This window comes from Pyrus communis, chromosome 4 (assembly GCF_963583255.1).
Source record: "Pyrus communis chromosome 4, drPyrComm1.1, whole genome shotgun sequence".
Lineage (NCBI taxonomy): Eukaryota > Viridiplantae > Streptophyta > Magnoliopsida > Rosales > Rosaceae > Pyrus > Pyrus communis.
The window spans coordinates 12,684,598-12,704,465 of record NC_084806.1 but is presented as its reverse complement, the minus strand read 5'-3'; the positions used below and the strand labels follow the sequence as shown (position 1 = coordinate 12,704,465).

Below are 19,868 nucleotides of genomic sequence, written 5' to 3'. Positions count from 1 at the left end.
GATAGAAAGGAAGAGAAGTGAGAGAATGAAGAGAGCGGATTGGAGGAGAAACGAAAAAGGTATAAAAAAAGAGAGAGAAAGAAGAAAAGAGTGAGAGATAGATTTGGAGTGAGGGAGGAGGAGGGGGAGAAAATAAATGAATGAGTTTAAATTTAAAAACTCTAAAAACTCATTTTTTTATGTTTTTAGAGAATATACTTTATTTTTGAGTTAGTATTGAGTTCAGTTTTTGAAAATTGTTTTTGAGTTTAAAAAGTTGAATTCAAGTAGAATATCAAACAAACCCTAATATTCTTAACTATACAGTAGAGTCTTCAACATTTATAAATCTAATAGTTATTAGGAAGCACATTTCATGTGGAAAGCTCCCCACGCAAATGAAAAAACCAAAGTGAAAAATATTGCTTAGACAAACTCACCAACCTCTTCTAAAAAATTAAAAAGGGAACCCCAACATCCATTGTGGCACACAAAAAAGGGCACCCCCAACACCTTAGATTTGGGACACCCGCATATGTTTCCAAGGACACAGAACCTAGTTTGAGCTAAGAAACCCCCAAAATTGGTCATCAACATTCTGCCAAACCAACATCCACAATCATTCCATATATAATAACATAGAGAATCCCGCATATGACAATTGCATATTGCTCCAAAAATTAAAGATTGGAACTTCAGAAATAAAAACCTATAGAGGACAAGAAATGAAGTTGTCGTGGAGATTTTATGCATTTGCTAAAGTTGAATGCCTCCAAAACCTCCAAAACCCAACAGTTTCACCAAAACAAAAAACCATGTAGGAACTACCAATATCATCAATACAATATTTCTTCAAGAGCACTTAGTACTACATTGTAGTACTATTCATCTTCACTTGTAAGTAAGAGGTCTTAGGTCCGATTATCGTCAAAGGTTGAATCATATTATTGTTAGTCCATTGTGAGGTTAATCACTTTCATTCCCTTTAGTATAGATAATATTGTTTGATAAAAAGAAAAATTGTTCAACCCCAAACATTCTCTGCGAGCGGGAGTGGCCCTTTACCATAGTAATGGAAATATGTTGAGTTTTTGCATGATGACGTGGATTCGAATTCCGTCGGTAACTAATCTAAAATATTTCGTTTGACAAAAAAAAAAAAAAAAAAAAAATCGCTGCCAGCAAAAGAAGAAATAAAATAAAAAAAGAAACAAATATAGTACTAGTGCTTGTAACGACCACAGCAGATACATATATTAACACTGCTTTCTCTTTTTCCATCTTTAAACTGCTTTTACTTTGATGGGTAGACCAAATGGTGCAGAAGGAAACAGCTCTCCCTCTCCCTCTAGTGCCTACTGTACATGTCCGGATCTCAAAACCTGCCCTTCACTTTGCTGACCGCGGGCAGCCATTCTTCTGCTGACCGGGTCGTTTCTGCCCACAAGTTTAAAACTAAACAACATGCCCGGTTCCCCGTTCTGTTGGGCCTTCCTTGTGCTAATTGCTTTGGGGTTAAATATTTCTCAATAGAATTAACTCTCTCTCACCACACTCCTCACTCTCTCTCTCCCCCCTTGCTTTATACTGTTCAAGTTCGATACTTTGCTGTTATTACCAAGAACGAGGCGCTTTGGTTCAAAGAGAGAGAGAAGGGGGCTCTCTTTTTCTTTCTTCCTCTCTCTCTGTCTGCCGCATTGTCTTGTTCTAAATTCAGAATCTCATCTCACTTCCACGCATTAAAGCGCTCTCTCTCTCTCTCTCTCTCTCTCACCAGTCTTTGAGCCTTCATATTCTTCTGGGTTTTCCTTCTTTGAGCCTACACATCACCATTGAGTACGTTTAATAGCGCAACTACACCAAAACAGTAAAACCCATTTATTATTGGCCAAAAATAAGAAAACCCATTTGCAGTTTCCTCTCTTTCTTCCAATATTTGCAGATTACTGGATTGTTTTTAGAGTTTTAGGATTAAAGGAGTAAACTTTTTTCATATTTGGGGAAGCAGAGAATAAACCCAGAAGCTGTATGAAGTAATAGTGAAACAATGAGAGTTGAGAATTCCAAGAAAAGCACGGTTTTTTTCTTCACTTTCTAATTCTGTTGAAAAAAAAAACATTATTTTCCTGGATTATTTATGAATTTGTTTATGTTTTGATTTCTGGGAATTGTTTGTTGATTCTTTGTTTGTTGTTTGGTGAAGCTGTCATGGTCAAAGAAAATGGTCAGAAAGTGGTTCAATATCAAGAGCAAAAATGAGGACTTTCAGGCAGATGATGTTAACTATGGAGGTAGAAACCCTTCTTTTCCAATGGTTTTTCATATGATTGGTATTGCTATTATTATATAATTATTGGGGTTTTCTGGTGACATAATCTTAATCTAAGTACAGAAAATCGATTTAACTAATAGCTTTGGATAATTGGAGTTTTTGTCTCAGCAATGCCACTGTTCTGTTTTGTATTTCTATTCTGTTACTGCATAATTGTCCCATCTATTTTGGCTTGTATATATGAAAAATTTAAATTCTTTGGCATTATTGACCTCTCTTCTGATTTATATTTTAATACTTCAACTTGGGGTTAAATACATTTCCAATAATTTTGTTCTTCAGGAGGTGATCAGGTTGAATACAGGACTAGTTTCTCAGAGAGGGAACCATGCACAATTAAGAAAAGCAAGACAGAAAAGTTTAGCAAGAACACAGAGCAAGTTCGTAGGCGAAAAATGAATCTCGATCATCCTCGAATCATAGATGTAGAGAACCATAGGTAAAATGTCTATATATCTTCTTTTACAATGTTGTTCTTATAAAGTATTTTGGATCTCTAATGTGTTGTTTACAAGTTTTTCTCTTTTGAATTGGGGCAGCATTTTTGTTGCTACATGGAATGTGGCCGGAAGATCTCCTCCGAGTAATCTGAAACTGGATGATTGGCTTCACGCCTCACCTCCTGCGGATATTTATGTTCTTGGGTATGATTTCGCTGTTTTAATCTTATCTTCTTTCAGAACAAACTCTAATTATAGGCATGTTGCTCATATATACATCTATACTTCTCTCTTTCAGGTTTCAAGAGATAGTTCCTCTAAATGCTGGTAATGTTCTGGGCGCAGAAGACAATGGCCCAGCAAAGAAATGGTTGGCTCTCATTCGGAAGACCTTAAACAATCTTCCCGGGACCAGTGGGGGTGGTGGGTGCTATACACCATCTCCCATCCCACAGCCAATTGTAGAACTACATGCAGATTTTGAGGGATCAGCTAGGCAGAAGAACTCGTCTTTCTTCCAACGTCGATCATTTCAAGCAACCCACAGCTGGAGAACGGAGAATGACCCTTCTATCACACAACCTCGACTTGATCGAAGGTTCAGTGTTTGTGATCGAGTGATCTTTGGTCACAGGCAAAGTGACTATGGTCACAGGCAAAGCGACTATGGTCAGAGGCCAAGTGATTATGGTCAGAGGCCAAGTGATTGCGATCCCAATTTCAAATGGGGTAATAGGCCAAGTGACTATTCAAGACCGAGTGACTACTCAAGGCCAAGTGACTATTCTAGACCGAGTGACTATTCTAGATGGGCATCGTCTGATGATGATAATGGACCAGGCGATTCACCAAGTACTGTTTTATTCTCACCAATGTCCTACGGCGGATCTGCATCCAATGATGGATACAGAATGCCGGGGCATTCGAGGTATAACTTAGTTGCAAGCAAGCAAATGGTTGGCATATTTCTCACAGTATGGGTCAGGAGTGAACTGAGGGATTCTGTGAAAGACATGAAAGTATCATGTGTTGGAAGAGGATTAATGGGTTATCTTGGAAATAAGGTATTGAATCTCTTAGTTATGGTTGTTTTGATTCTTTTTTATGCATTTTTCAATCGTAAATAACAAAGACAATTTTCTGTTTGGATTTTCAGGGATCCATTTCAGTGAGCATGTCTTTGCACGATACGACCTTTTGCTTTGTTTGTACTCATTTAACCTCTGGACAAAAGGAGGGTGATGAACTAAGAAGGAATTCTGATGTCATGGAGATCCTTCGGAAGACTAGATTTCCAAAAGTTAAGGGCTCTGGCGCGCTGAAATCCCCAGAAACAATCTTGGAGCATGAGTAATTGTTTACCTTATCTACCATTGATTGCATACTTTTGTTGTAGGCGTTCAGCTGCTGGTATATGCCGCTTGTTCTAATTATGTGTTTTCTTGACTTCTAGTCGAGTTATTTGGCTTGGGGATTTAAATTATCGAATTTCCCTCTCTTACCGCTCTGCTAAAGCGTTAGTTGAGATGCAAAACTGGAGGGCCTTGTTAGAGAATGACCAGGCATGTTTCAATCTACTTATCTATGTTTCTTCTTTGTTTTAAAATCCTTGCTTCCATTCTTACTACTTCATTAGGCAATTGACATTTGTTCTTGCAACAGTTACGGATAGAGCAGAAACGAGGTCGTGTTTTTGGGGGCTGGAATGAGGGGAAGATTTATTTTCCACCAACTTACAAGTATTCAACAAATTCAGACAGATATGCAGGGGATGATATGCACCCAAAGGAGAAACGTCGAACACCTGCTTGGTAAGACCATCTTCCTTACTGTACGGAGAATTATGGATGAATAAAATGGAAGATGAAGTGTACATTGAATAAAAATGGATTGATCATCCAAAATTTTGAATTGCTAATTTATTAACTTTTCATCTGTGAAGGTGTGATCGAATATTGTGGTATGGTGAAGGTCTCCAGCAATTATCGTATGTCCGTGGGGAATCTAGGTTCTCAGATCACAGACCAGTTTATGCCGTATTTTGGGCTGAGGTTGAATCAAGCCATAACCGGTTGAAGAAAAGCATGAGTTATTCTAGTTCTAGGGTAGAAGTTGAGGAGCTTCTTCCATATTCACGTGGATATACCGAGCTAAACTTTTTCTGAAGGATGAGGGAACAATGATGACCCACATCGGTCCTGCATTCAGGTATGCTCTCTTTCTGTTGTTTGTTCTGTCCGTGTCATGCCTGCAATACAAAATCACATGGTCATCTGAGTGTATCTCTCACTTGCAGGTTTTGTCTAGTTAAATAATTGAGTTGTTCCTAAGGTTCCCAATACCTATTAAATTAGGAATTCTTTTAAATTCCCTTGGATTCTTGACCCCACATCTAGCCGTTAAATTCAGCATTGTACATCATACACTGATGTACCCTAGAAATTTTAGTTGAACAAATTCCAACTCTTCTTTTGGTATGGTTCGCCAATCAAATCAACCCTTTTTTCACTGTAGTTTCATTTCATGTGTCACTCTTTAGCATTTCTCCCGTCAGACGGTTCAATCCATAGATTTTGATCCTATTGGATATGCCTAAAAATGAAAACTCATGCAATGAGAGGAATAATGCCTCTTTTAGTAAACCTGAAAGTGTCCAAATTTTTTCATCCTCTTGTTTTCTTCACAAGTATGGATATCTTGGTTATTTCTTGGTCTTATTTAGAATTTGGTCCCCAGTTGCAGTTGCAGGCGGGAATCACTTTGAAGAACACATACTTGTAGGGTTGATAGAGACACTCCCTTAGCCCACAAACCGAAAAAGGTAACTCTTCTTTTCTTTTCTTTTTTTAATTGACTTCTTTCTCATGCTTTTTTCTGTACATCCTTGAAGGGTTAGTTTGTCTAATTTGACCATTTTACCTTCTCTTAGCAGGTGCTAATTTTGCAATTTTGGTCTGTTAACTCACACATGAACAGAAAATTGTACAGTAACTACAGTTGGTTTCATAACTTGGTAGCAGTAAAAAAATCAGTTTCAGCAGTCAGAGACAACACTCCATTATTTGGTCATCCAGTTAATAAGCACTTACCCACATTGATTAGGTACTATAATTGTGTTAAAAAGTGTTTTTACTTCTGTGCTTACAGTAACTAATGTTTAAATTTCCCTTGAGCTTTTACTTATATAAAGTTATAAACTTTTGTCTTGCAGGATGAACTCAGCCAATCTGAACTCGCCAAGTGGAAGAACAAGAAGAGTTTTTTTTTTTTTTTAATTATTCGTGATTCTTTTATTTGTTTAGGAATTAGGGATATATATATATTGATGACTGAATGAAAGTGAAAGGGCTAAAAATAATCATCTTCTTACATCCTTTTTGTTATTAAATGCAAAGAAAACAGAAAGAAAAACAATGGTGTTTTATGATTGAATTCCAAAAGCCTCCTGTTCTTCCAGACTTCCAGTCGTGGCAATTGATTTATCCTGAAAAAGTTACTGTGAGTGCTTTTACTTTTTAAATCTCTGGTGTTTAACAGACTGGGAAAGCCCGAGTCAGTTTTTACAGGTTTGGCAGGTAAAATAGATGAGCAGCCATGATCTTTGTTATGTAGTGGGGATTCATTCCGCATCTGTCTTTACCAGTTTGCACCAAACTGTCATGATTACACTCTCTAGCAAGGACCACTTGGTAATCTTATGTTTAACTGCCAAAACTATAACGTGCATGCGTTTCATCTTCTACGCATGCATTTGAACCCCCACCCAAGAAACGAAAATGAAAAGAAATTTCTGTTAAAATGTGAAGATTGAAAAAAAAAAAATGTGGGTTTACAGGAAAATAATCGACTCTTAATATATGATGAGTTTTGTCTTCGTAAACTTTTCCTTTTATGATTTTAATTCAGTACATGTGTTAGTTTTTTATTTGTAATCTTTCTTAGTGGTAACGAGTCAAATAATGCTCGTACTAAATATGTCTGAGTTAATTTTTTACTTTTGCATGTCTGAGTAATGGGAAAGAATATTGATGAATATTTATTTACTGAAGTGAGAACAGAAGCTAGCACAGAATAAAGGAAGTTTCAGGGGTTGATCGATATCTGGGTCTTGGTAATTATATATTTTACTGAAAAAGGTCGTGGTGCTTCCTGCTCAAGGAATTGACAAGCAAGCCAAAATTCACAGGCTTGGCCGTTTATGTCGAAAAGTCATGATTTAAAGATTCTTTGCTCTATCCATCACTACTTCTGTACATTCCTGCTCAGTGGCTGAAACGCAACAACCAGAAGCACCAAAACTAAACTAGCAGTAGCAGAACATGGTTATTATTTTATTTTTTTTTGTCAAACCATAAATTTGTTAGATTAAATGTTAGATTAGGACCGATGTGGTTCAAATCCAAGCCGTGATGCAAGGACAATCCTCCTTTCCACTACTATGATAGAGGGTCACTTGCGTTTGGCTTTCTATTTTTCGGGGGTCTCAAAATTGGAGCATTTTTACTCCCTAAACTGGAAACCCGATTTAAATTTGTTCATCGAATTCAAATTTATTAGATTCTTAGTCTTGTAAATTTTATATAGCTAGAATCATTAGTCCGTTGTAAATTCTGTTAGTTTGTTAATGTGACGTGGACGCAGAGCCCAAAAAGGTGGACGCACCCGATGACACAAGATTTTCTGTTGGAAATGGACAAACACGTTATAGGCGTTCAATATATTTAAATCCCGATGGCGCTACTTTGTAGAACAAAGCAGGCACACCATAAGATTTGGGCAAACATGAGTAAATCTCAAGGCAAACAAACTCTTTGAAAGCTTATTCACCAAATCAAAGCTGATGTAAAATTCAAAACAGTAGGGTTTTAATATATTTGAAGTCGAATTGGAAATTTGGAAGAGACTATTACAAATCCACATTTAGCTATATACATCCATCATATAAATTGACAAAAAGGAATTCCCATCTAAATTAATTGCCTTGGTAAACTGGTAGTTTTCCCTTGGTAGATTCTCCTTCTGCATTACCAAATTGAACTTTCATGGCTTTGCTGCATTTTACTTTACTCTCTGGATCGAGTTTTTTGTCGAACCCGTCGAATGCATCTGATGGTCTAGGCTTTCAGAGGAGCAAAATGCAGTTAGGTATCTGCATCATTAAAATTTCAGGTTGCATCTGCATCATCAAAATTTCAGGTTGCATGTTAATGCAAGTTTAAAACCAGTCGTTTTGATGCATCTAACAAATAAGGAAAAGTGTAACATTTCAGCAAGTTGCTAAAAATGCATAATATGCAGGTGTCTATTACTAATCAGTCAAAAACAAATTTCTGCACCTAATTTCTTAATTATATATACTATTGCCTAGCAATAAATTTATATATAAGTTGCAGTAATGCTAAGTGAATCACATTATTTGTTTATCTCACGCCACTGTTGGAGGTGTTGCATTTCGTGGTAACAATAATTTTATTGATATAAATTATATTTGAAGGAATTAACTTATAAAATAGATTAGACTACAAATAAGGGGATAAAAAACAGAAATCATTATTAACAATTTGGGGATTAATTATCTCAAAAAAAAAATTTGGAGATTAATTAATTTCAAGATTTGAAATTCTGTTTGCATGAAGACCGAATTGGAATAGAGGAATAGAAACAAAGTTAAGACAAGACTTAAGACGTACCCATACATGTAGACGTCTTTATCTTCTATGAGTTTCTGTTGAGGTTTAAGGATTGTTTGCAAAAGGATAATTACAGAGATTAGTTCAGCATTGCAGTGACGAAGGAATGCTGGTACTGGGAATTGAAGTGAAGAAACCAAATCTGCTGCTTATTCATCTTTGTATTTTGAATATGTAATAAACTGCTAAGATTAAAAAGAAAACTAATGAAAATGATTTGGAAACTTTGAGTTTTAACGATAAGGACAAAATAAAGGCTAAAATGAATAGTACCAGGATCGAATTTTTAGTGTAAAAATATGATTTTTCATTAAAGTGAACAGTACCAAAAGTTTTTCATTAAGTTTCCTAATATTAAAACAAGCTGATAGGCTAGTATTGTGCCATTTGTCATATCAGTTGATATTTTTAAGTGATGCCCGTGCATTGCACGTGAGCTAGCTCAAGCGTGTCGAGCGTGTGAGTTTGTAACGGTCATTTCTTTTACTCATGCTTTGTGTGTGTTCAAGCTGATGTAATAGAAACCAACGTGAAATCTAAAGAGCTATGTACTCTCCTTTTATGAGCTCATTGTCTTCATCCTCTCATTTTTTATTTTCTAGTAAACAAAACTAACTAAGTAACCTCCAAAATCAATATAACAACATGGTCTCAGAGTTTGGTCCGAATTGAATCAAGGGGCGTGAACTGTGAAGGATTGCTTCTGGATTTTCCATGAAGAACTCAATTTCAAGCAAGATCACCAGATCTGGGCTAAGCTTCGAGCTTCAACATTCACCGGAGTCAACTATGATTTCTAATACTCAAAATAGAGACTATATTGAAGTTTCATAATCTCTTGAAATTTGTAGAGGAAGGCTATGGACTTTCCTCGGATTCAGATGGTGGACTCACTAAGAAATAACAAATTGTTGCTCAGGATTTGATTGCTCGTGATGCTAGGGATCTTCGATTGATCCAAAGTTTGAGTAGGATGAAATCTTCCCCAACATTTGCAAATCAAGAGATGACCAAGGCTAGTTGGGACATGTTGAAGCAAGAAATAGAGGTGATTCTCAGGTTCGAGCAGTGAAAGTGCAAGGTATTAGAAGAGATTTTGAATATGCTTAGATGAGAAATGGTGAAATGATATCCTCTTATTTGACTAGATTGTTTGATATGATTAACCAAATGAAGGTGTATGATGAGGACTGGTCAAATAAGAGAATAGTTGAGAAACTGTTAATTAGCCTTTCTTCTAACTATGATTATATTGTCCTTGTGATTGAGGGGACTAAGAAACTAGATGAGATTAATCCTACTGAGGTTGTTGCTACTCTGAAATAATTTGAATAGAGATACTAAGACACGCTGAGGAGAGTGAAGTCACTGCAAAAACATTTAGTAGTTTGCATATAGCCTCTAGATATAGCTCACACAAAAATAGCTCTAAAGGAAAGAGGTTATGGAAGGACAAAGAGAAGAAAGGAGGTTTTAAGGTTAGTGATAGATTTGGTCCACTTGTGAAACATGGAGGAAATAAGGAGAATGCTAAGGAGTTGTGTAAATATTGTGATAAACTACAACATTTGTTGGTTCAAAGATAAACCAAAGTGTTGTAACAAATTGGGTCATATAGCAAAGGACTGTAATAGCAAGATGAAACAACTTGTTCATCATGCTAAGCATGTGGAAGAAGAGGCTTCAATGTTCTATGCTTGCCATTCCACTTAGGTTATGAAGAACAAGCTTAGTGTTTGGTACATAAACAGTGGATGTTGCAATCACATGACATCACAAAAATCTTGTTGATCAATGTTGATAAGAATGTGACATTCAAATTGAAGATGGAAAATGGTGAGCTAGTACAAGCTACAGGACATGGAATCTTGGTGATTGAAACCAAGTATGGGACTAAATATATCAAGGAAGTGTGGATAGTACCTGGACTAGATGAAAACCGATTGAGTGTTAGATATATGGTACAACATGGATACTTTCTTGTCACGCCCTGAACCTAGGGTCGGTGGCAAAATAAACTCCACACCCGGCGTGCGAATAAAAGTAAAAATAAAAACGAAAACAAACTTCTCTTATAAAAATAACTCCAAAATCCTTACAAGGTGTACAAAAATAATAAAAACTCTTAAATCCCTTGTCTAATACAACCTAAGCTCGTCTAGCACTTGTCTTGCCAAATAACTCATTTGAAAAAAATAAAAAGGTGAAGGGTAAGCAATAACCATCATCGCCTATTGAGGAGAATATGTAATATGCAGTCAAGCGTGCTGTTTTACCCACACTAGAAAATATGATCAATAATATCAAATCTCTATAGCATAGTGCCATATCACATCATCCCTTTACGTGTTATTATATTTTTCGTCAAATGTAACTCACCACGTGATCTCTAATGACCATTTCGCCCTAATGTTTCCATTTGCAGTTTACATTTATTCATCGGGCTAATGCAACACTAAATCTCTCATGCTCCATGAACAACCTCAGATAAATCCATATATCACCATATATACTCATCAAAGCATTTACAGCAAAATCATACATGCTTGATTTGAAATAGATAGATATTTAAAATAGATAAATCACATGATATCTCATGATTTTCATAAATCAAAAAATAAAAATGTTTTGAAACACATTACATAAACCATTCACCTCGATCGATAGCTAAAACATTGGCAAGACAAGCCTACTAACAATTTTCCACATAACCAACTCACTAACCCTAAATTCTCTTTCCTTTTTTTTTCTCTCTGTCTCTCTATAAACTCTATATACACACACACACACACACACACATATATATATATATATATATATATATATTCATGCATGCAAAACTACACAACAAATGCATGCAACGCGAGAAGTTGTAAAGAGATGGTATGAATAAAATTTGAAGTGGTGATGCTATTTATAGGAGACATAGGTCGGCCATGTTGGTGAATATGCACTTGAGGTGTCGAATGGCTAGAGCAAAGACATGAGGACATGACACTTAGGAAGGGAGGTAGAGCTGGACATAATTTGTAAGCAGGATGTGTCTAAATGCATGCAAATAAGATGGGGAAATTTACACGCACTTAAATTAAATGGATTACTACATATTTGTAATGAGATCAAATTAAGTTATATAAGTGTTACGTAAAACGTTAGTTATCAAGATAACACGTCAAGGAATGAGAGTGTGGCTAATACATGTGTCTAAAATATCACAAAACTTTTTAATTAGAACTCCAAAGTAAATAAATATAATTTAAAATACGGGATTTCACATTTCTGTTATTTGGTCACGTTGCTGGCGGCGGAACAAGCAGTAGGCTGCTAGGTTTCTGTCGTGTGTTCATTATTACGGTTTGCGGTTTCTTTGTAATTGGGCTTTCGTTTGTGTAAATTTATTGTGGCGGTAACGAAGTTTACCTTTAACAGAGAAAAACAAAAAAAAAAATCGAGATAAAAATTCCCCAAATGAAAATTGTCACACCAACAATCCCCAAATCTGATAAGCATACATGCATATCGGGGAAGCTAACCTGCAGGTTAGGCACCGACGACGACGAGACACCCGATCAAAATGCAGAGCCAGATATGAAAAAAATTGAGGTGTGCTTGAGGTTCGGTATTTGTTCACTCCCACCATGCAAAATCAATCCCTTTTTTTTCAAGCTAGTTTAACCCAAGAAAATTACCCTTCAATTGATTTTTATTTTTTTTGGGATCCAATTACCCTTCAATTAATGTGTCAAATTTTACAGGAAGATTCATCAAAAGGAAAAAAATGTACCCAAAAAAATAAGGGAAGGCAACAAAGACTTTTCCGAAATCGAAAAAAAAATATTTCCGGTGCTGGGAGTCGAACCCAGAAGATCAAATTATCCAAGAAATTAATTTGCTACACCGGATGAGTTCGATAATGCTAGAAATATAACTTATTTAACGTAATCGATTAGGGTAAAACTAGCACTTACATATCCATAGGCAAGGAAAATTCTTCTACATGGCGGATTGTATGCGGCAACTAGACTTGACAAATGAGTCATGTTTGTCGTTTTCATGTCATATTCATTTTCTTAACAAATTGTGTCGTGTCAAATCTGTTATTTTAATAGTTCTTTTATAAATAATCTGATAACGACTCGACTTATTAACGGATCGTGTCATTTTGTGTTGGGTTAATGGTTGAGTAAGAAATTTTCATGCCTCATGTCTAGGCTGGAAAACAGATCTTGTTCATGTTGTTTACGTGTAATACTCATTATCTGAACGAGTGGCTCAATAACTACTCGATTTGTTAACGGGTGACTCGATAATGATTTAATTCTTTAATGGGGTTCTTAACAGGTGACCCGATGCCGACCTCACTTATTAACGGGTTTATTCGAAACCTATTATTTTCATATTATGTCAGGTTAATGGGTCGTGTAAGAAATTGTCAAGTTTAGCGGTAACTCTTGTATCATTCTTTTTAGAGTGCTAATAATAACATCTAAAGCCCCAGTTTGTGGGATAGATGAGATTGGGCCTTCAAGAGCTTTAGAGTTTTCTAGCTATTTCTTTTTTCTTTTCGGTTGGAAGCTTGGGCGTTCTCATTCTCGAGCTTTGCTCATTTGTACATTTTTTTCCACATGTAAACAATTATCAATTAGTTAAATCTCAACTGTTCATTCGTGAGACCATCTTCAATGGTTGGGTTAAAAGCCAAATTTTTTAGCCTGGAAAATTTAGCTTTTAGCCCAGAAACAACTTTTATGCTCCAACCATTCTAGCTTAAAATTTTAGTCCGAGATTATTAAAGAATGAATTTAGGTTTTTTTTTTTGTTAAATTAATTTTTTTTTTAAATAAATATGTAGACTATCGTAAATTAATTTTATAAACATTTTAATCTAAAAAAATTTAAATTCCGATAAATATTGGGTGGAGTCCACTCCAATTTCTGGGCTAAATTTTGGGGGGAATTTGGCATTGGTTTAGCATTTAGCATTTAGCCCAAAATTTCCCCTTGGGTTGGAGTGGGTTTGGGGGGAAATTTTGAGGGGTAATTTGACTTTTAGCCCACCATTGAAGTTGGTCTTGTGACATCCCACATCGCCCAGGGGTGATCCTTAAATGTATATTCTCATCCCTACCTAGCACGAAGCCTTTTGGGAGCTCACTGGCTTCGGGTTCCGTAGGAACTCCGAAGTTAAGCGAGAAGGGGGCTAGAGCAATCCCATGATGGGTGACCCACTGAGAAGTTGCTCGTGAGTTCCCAAAAATAAAACCGTGAGGGTGTGGTCGGGGCCCAAATCAGACAATATCGTGCTACGGTGGTGGAGCGGGCCCGGGAAGTGGTGCTGCCCGGGTCGGGATGTGACAATTTGGTATCAGAGCCTAACCCTGGCCGCGTGTGTGCCGACGAGGACGTCGGGCCCCTAAAGGGGTGGATTGTGACATCCCACATCGCCCAGGGGTGATCCTTAAATGTATATTCTCATCCCTACCTAGCACGAGGCCTTTTGGGAGCTCACTGGCTTCGGGTTCCGTAGGAACTCCGAAGCGAGAAGGGGGCTAGAGCAATCCCATGATGGGTGACCCACTGAGAAGTTGCTCGTGAGTCCCAAAAACAAAACCGTGAGGGTGTGGTCGGGACCCAAAGCGGACAATATCGTGCTACGGTGGTGGAGCGGACCCGGAAAATGGTGCCGCCCGGGCCGAGATGTGACAGGTCTGAAGAAAAATGTGCAGAGAATTATTTCCATTCTCATATATTGGATGAGATGAGATATCTTTTGTTTTCTTTTTGCTCCCAAATGTACTTTAACTATATTTATATATTAAACTTAACAACAGTCATCCGGTGTAGAAAACTAAAAACTTGGAATATTTGTTGACTTCTGGGTTGAACTCGGAGTGTTGGAAAACACCTTTTTTTTTTTACAAAATTTTAGGGCAATTTGATAAAATATTTTTTTTAATTTTTTTTAAACTAAAAATTGCAAAAAAAAGAAAAAAAGAAAAAAAAAGACACGAAAATTGAGAACTAAAAAAAATTAGGCGCCTGTTTAGTTAGATTTCACAAAACAAGTTTTGAATGGCTGTTTTGTAAAATGGAAATGACAAATAGAATTTTACCTTTTTATAATTTGCAAATGTAGATGGTAGTTTAATCTAAGAATGATTTTTTTTTTTAAAAAGAAACATTAAAAATATGTTCAGTACCAATATCTAAAATTTGAAGAAATGTAAGAAAAATGGACCATTTATAAAAGTTACGGGAGATTGATCATAATATCGACGATGAAGTACAAGTTCAAAGGAAAACCGACGGAAAGATCCTTTTGTAATCTAAATGATACTGGATAGCTTGAACTAAACTTCATACACCATTGAGAAAAGAAGTCGGAACTTTCGTGCAATATATAAGCCAAGAGAAGGTAAAGCCAAGCAGTCCCCCATTTGTGCAGGGACATCCCTCCCTTCGGCTTTTTCTCCACCACCAAAAGTAATCCGTCAATATCCAAACTATGGATGAGCACCGCCGCCTCCACCAACCCACTTCCGATTCCTGGCTTCTCACTTACATGCACCTCAACACGTTCCCCCTTACCTGTCCATCGAGCAGAACCCCCACCCCCACCACCTGCTCGTTTCCAACTAACCCAGTCGACTCCGCAAAGTCTCACATTTCCTCACCATTTCGTCCGCATTCGCACCCACGTGAAGACCAAGTTTGGATAAATCATCTCGAATCCCCCGCCTTTTGAATTTCACAAATTGGACACGTCAAGATTTCGCCATCGACACTAGTCACCTTGCATGTAATGTGCATGGACAAACGTACAAATTTACATGCACGCTCAGCCTTTAATCTTGTATAAATACGCGAACCCTTTGAGCCATTCAACCCACTGGAGCATAAAATTAAAGAAAATTAGCAAAAATGGTGATCAATTCGAAAGCTTGGCTTCCTTTCCTGTTGTTGGTTTCTTCTCTTTTCCTTGCTTTCTCTCCGTCTTTCACTCTTGCAGAGCAAGATACAGACCAGCAATGTCAAAGAGAATGTAAGGACTTCCAGAGCCTTCCAATCCAATCCACGTGTTTGTCCCGATGCAAAAATATGGGGCCCTGGTCGGGTCCTCCGGTTGCTGGCGAAATGGTGTGGTACAGCCAATCTCATGGTCAGGAATGCCGACAGGAGTGTGAGAAGCAGGGAGCTCGGGTTCCGCTGGAACATTGTCAAAGGCAGTGCATGCAGCAACGGAAATTCAAGCAGTGCCACGAACAATGCCAACAGACCATTCAATCGCCGGAGATATGCCAGAAGATTTGCCGCCAGCATATTGAGGGAGGACAAGGTGAAGAGTTACAAAGTTATGTTTCTAACCATCACGAGCTGCAGCAGTGTCAGCAGCGTTGCCAGTCACTGCGCGGCCAAAAGCAGCACCAGTGTTTGCAAGAATGCCAAGATCAAATGAGGCAACATGGTCATCAGCAATGCGAGCAGCGCTGCCAATCACAGCGTGGCCAAAAGCAGCATCAGTGTCTGCAAGAGTGCCAAGATCAAATGAGGCAACAAGGGCAGCAAGGACAAGATCAAATGAGGCAACAAGGACAACAATATGGGCAACAGCAATGTCAGCAGCGTTGCCAGTCGCAGCGCGGCCAACAGCAGCACCTGTGTCTGCAAAAGTGTCAAGACCAAATGAGGCAACATGGACAACAAGGACAACAAGAACAAGAGCGCGAGCAGATGAAGAGAATATGCCAGCAACATTGTGAGATGCAGCAAGGGAGTGGTGGGGGGCAGCAATGCCAAAGACAGTGTGAGCAGCAAGTTGAACAGCTAGAGAAACAATTCGAACAATGCCACAAGCGGTGCCAGGGCCAAGAACATGGCCAACAACAGCAATGTCTAAGTACGTGCATACAGGAGATCAAAGATCAGCAACGAAGGCAACAACAAGGGCAAGGGAAAGGACAAGGCAGTGGAGACAACGGAGTAGAGGATGAAGACCTGAATGGCAAGTCCAGACAGCGTTACGATCAGTGCATGGAGAGTTGCAGCAGACAACAACAGGGTCAAGGAGAACAAGAGCAGTGCCCAAGGCAGTGCAGGGAACAATTTGAACAGGAGAAAGGGCAGTACCAGCAGTGCAAGCAGGGCTGTGAAAGGTCATCGCAACATGATGATGAAAGACGACAATGCAAAGAACAGTGCAAACAACAGAGAGAGCAGCAGCACCAAGGAGGAGGAGGAGGAGGAGGTAATGAAGTAGAGGATGATGAGGCACTAAATGGCTCAGGTTATGGCGGTGCCAAAGAGCGATACGAGCAGTGCAAGCAAAGCTGCAAGAGTCAACAGCAGCGCCAGGGACAACAAGAGCAATGCCCAAAACAGTGCAAGAAACAATTTGAACAGGAGAAACAGCAATTCAAGCAGTGCAAGAAGGGTTGTGAAAAGCAAGCACAGGATGATGATCAGAAAAAACAATGTAAACTACAGTGCGCACAGCAAGGACAGCAGCAGCAGGGCGGCAGCACAGTTCGTCTGAACCGATATGGACAAGGAGAAGAGGAGCAGATGATGGGGGATCAGAGGAACAATCCCTTCTACTTTCCATCACAGATGTTTCAGTCGCGGTTCCAGTCCAATGAAGGCAGTCTTCAGGTACTTGAGAGGTTTGGAAAGAGTGAGCTTCTTCGTGGCATTAAGAACTACCGCTTGGCCATCTTTGAGGCAATGCCTAACACTTTTGTTCTCCCACACCATTGTGATGCTGAAGCGATTTTCGTTGTTCTCAATGGTGAGTTAGTCCTCCATTAACAATCATTTTTCTTATATGAAGCTATTTTATCATAAGCTCTAATTAACAATCATTTTTCTTATATGAATCTATTTTATCATAAGCTCTAAGATCCTCGTGTTTTCGTTGCTTTGCAATTTCAGGACAGTGTGCCTGTACTCTTCTGTTGAAAGACAGAAGGGAGTCCTTCAACATGGAGCATGGAGATGTGATCAGAGTTCGTGCAGGGACTACTATTTACTTAACTAACAATAACAATGATGAACCTCTTCACATTGCAAAGCTCATCCGCTCTGTTAACAGTCCTGGACGATTTGAGGTAACCAAAATCCCCACTTCATTTCATCAAAATATTAGCTTTGGTAATTTTTATTTTTGCTTGTTTGAGCCATTAAATACCCCCAAACCCAATTAAAATTCAAACAAACACTTGAATTTTGTTTTGGTTTTAATATTTGGGGTTGGTAATTTATGTCATTGCTTTAACTTTCTTCAGGAATTCTTCCCTGCTGGTTCTGGAAATCCCGAGTCATACTTCAGCGTTTTTAGCAATGACATTCTTGAATCTGCCTTCAATGTAAGTTATAACTTGATTTAATTTGTTCACATAGATTAATTAGGCTCTAATTTACAACTATTAATTATTTGATTAGACCCCAAGAAAAGAGCTGGAGCAGGGCTTTAGACAACAAAGGGGCCAACAAGGGGGCCAAGGCATAGTCATGAGAGCCCCAAAGGAGCAACTTGAGGCATTGAGTCAGCGTGCTTCTTCGGCCAGGCGTGAAGGACGCCGACAGTCTGAGGGTCCGTTCAATCTGAGACAACTAAAACCTGTGCACTCCAACAACTACGGCCAGCTCTTTGAGGCTCGCCCTGAAGAGTTCAATCAGTTCCAGGACATGGACGTCTCAGTCAGTTGCATTGAGATGAACCAAGTAATTCACCATTAATCCCAAAACAAATTAATTAAAGGGAAATTAGCTGCAACGAAAAAAATACAAAATCTTAATTGTTTAAATGATTAATACTTTTTTTATGTGTCAACTATATCTAGCCTAATTTGATGATTTCAGCCATAATGATTTATAAAATTGTGATGTCAGCTAATTTGCTTCAGTATACTAATGTGGATTATTGCCTGTGGGTAATGAAAATCTTATCAATTTTTTGCAGCAAACTATGATGGTGCCACACTTCAATTCAAAAGCTACATTCCTCATATATGTTGTGGAAGGAAATGTACGTGTCGAAATGGGGTGCCCCCACTTGGCAAGCCAAATGCAAGGCCAAGAGACGATGGAGCAACAGGAGCAGGGAGAACAAAGTGGAAGGTTCATGAAGGTCAATGCTCAACTGTCACCTGGTGATGCTTTCGTTATCCCAGCTGGTCATCCTGTTGCCTTTGTTACCCAGAGCGGCAACCAAAACCAAAACATCCGAATCCTGGGATTCGGACTCAATGCCCAATACAGCATGAGGAACTTCCTTGCAGGTAAATTAATTAAGTCAGAAACAGTATATTTACACTAAAGGGTGTAGGAGTCACATAATAATTAGGCATCGAACTCGTCATCTACCTAAAACCTCTATTTTGGTGTATGTGTCAAACTGATTTGACAATTAAAACCATTGGGCATGTTTAACTGTATAGCTAATTGTGGTTTGTTGAAAATGCAGGGCAAAAGGACAACATAATGCAGCAGATGGATAGGGAGGCTAAGCAGCTGGCATTTGGGCAAGACATGGGAAAAATATTTGGGAAGCAGCAGGAATCGTACTTTGTGCCAGTTCATAAGGGAAGAAGAGGGAAAAGCCATCCTTTGGCTTCTATTTTGGAGTTTGCTGGCATAATCTAATTAACTTGTTTAATTAGGCTATCTCGGAATAATAGTACGGAAGGAGGTATGAATGGAGTGTGATATTTGAGCCATTTCAAAAAATAAAATAAATTAGAAGTTCTTTTTGTTTGGAGTAATACGGTTGAGTACACCTAGCATTCGTGTCGTATTTTTTGTGTTCGTGTCATACTCGATAGCTTAACGGATCGTATTGTGTAATACCCGTTTAAGTAAACATGTAATATGACCCGATCCGAAATCAACCCATTAATATTATCAAGTAATATGATCTGATCCGTTATCCGTTATCCGTTAAAAAAAAATATTTTAAATCAATAAAAATGAAAATGAAAAACATAATTTGATCCAAAAAAATGTAAAACATAATACTAAATTAGTGTATACATATTAAATTTCGGAGTTGATCCTTTCATGAAAGTTGTAAAGTTTTTCATTATAAGTGATTATATTTTTCACACTTCTACAATAATTTTATTAATTTTGCACTCAAATAAAAAATACTGTTCATGAGATTTGGAGGGTTTTAAAAATCTAAACGACCATGTAACCATCGTTTAAGCATTGAGGTTGCAATTATGAACGTTTATTATGCTTTCACATCTTTCATACTTATACATTAATAATTATGAATTTTGAACTCCCTTAAAATACTATTTATGAGAGTTAAAAATACTATTCATGAGAGTTTGTATGGTTTTAAAAATTCAAACGATCATATACCCATTCTCAAAGCGTAGATGATGCGACTACGAGCGTTTGCATATTTTTTTCATATTTTTCACA

The 19,868-nt window shown here is 37.9% G+C and overlaps 2 protein-coding genes across 2 annotated transcripts; both read left to right on the top strand.

Moving 5' to 3' along the window:
• Window positions 1–1,488: 1,488 nt before the first annotated feature.
• On the top strand, window positions 1,489–6,210 carry LOC137731844 (type IV inositol polyphosphate 5-phosphatase 7-like). The gene is made up of 12 exons (XM_068471082.1): window positions 1,489–2,056; window positions 2,183–2,270; window positions 2,594–2,750; window positions 2,851–2,955; window positions 3,050–3,815; window positions 3,908–4,101; window positions 4,205–4,313; window positions 4,414–4,562; window positions 4,694–4,959; window positions 5,488–5,572; window positions 5,681–5,853; window positions 5,963–6,210. Exons 1-9 carry the CDS (start codon window positions 2,027–2,029, stop codon window positions 4,914–4,916), a joined length of 1,821 nt encoding a protein of 606 aa, XP_068327183.1. The 5' UTR covers window positions 1,489–2,026; the 3' UTR covers window positions 4,917–4,959; window positions 5,488–5,572; window positions 5,681–5,853; window positions 5,963–6,210.
• Window positions 6,211–15,362: 9,152 nt separating this feature from the next.
• LOC137730737 (vicilin Jug r 2.0101-like) lies at window positions 15,363–19,082 on the top strand. Its single transcript, XM_068469695.1, has 6 exons — window positions 15,363–17,226; window positions 17,370–17,545; window positions 17,723–17,803; window positions 17,880–18,161; window positions 18,400–18,718; window positions 18,904–19,082. Exons 1-6 carry the CDS (start codon window positions 15,363–15,365, stop codon window positions 19,080–19,082), a joined length of 2,901 nt encoding a protein of 966 aa, XP_068325796.1.
• Window positions 19,083–19,868: the final 786 nt, after the last annotated feature.

Coding starts and splice junctions, on each gene's coding strand:
- LOC137731844 (XM_068471082.1), top strand. CDS start 2,027: ATGAGAGTTGAGAATTCCAAGAAAAGCACG. Junction 2,057..2,182: donor AGAATTCCAAGAAAAGCACG/GTTTTTTTCTTC, acceptor TGTTTGGTGAAG/CTGTCATGGTCAAAGAAAAT. Junction 4,102..4,204: donor GAAACAATCTTGGAGCATGA/GTAATTGTTTAC, acceptor CTTGACTTCTAG/TCGAGTTATTTGGCTTGGGG.
- LOC137730737 (XM_068469695.1), top strand. CDS start 15,363: ATGGTGATCAATTCGAAAGCTTGGCTTCCTTTCCTGTTGTTGGTTTCT. Junction 17,546..17,722: donor ACAGTCCTGGACGATTTGAG/GTAACCAAAATC, acceptor AACTTTCTTCAG/GAATTCTTCCCTGCTGGTTC. Junction 17,804..17,879: donor TTCTTGAATCTGCCTTCAAT/GTAAGTTATAAC, acceptor TTATTTGATTAG/ACCCCAAGAAAAGAGCTGGA.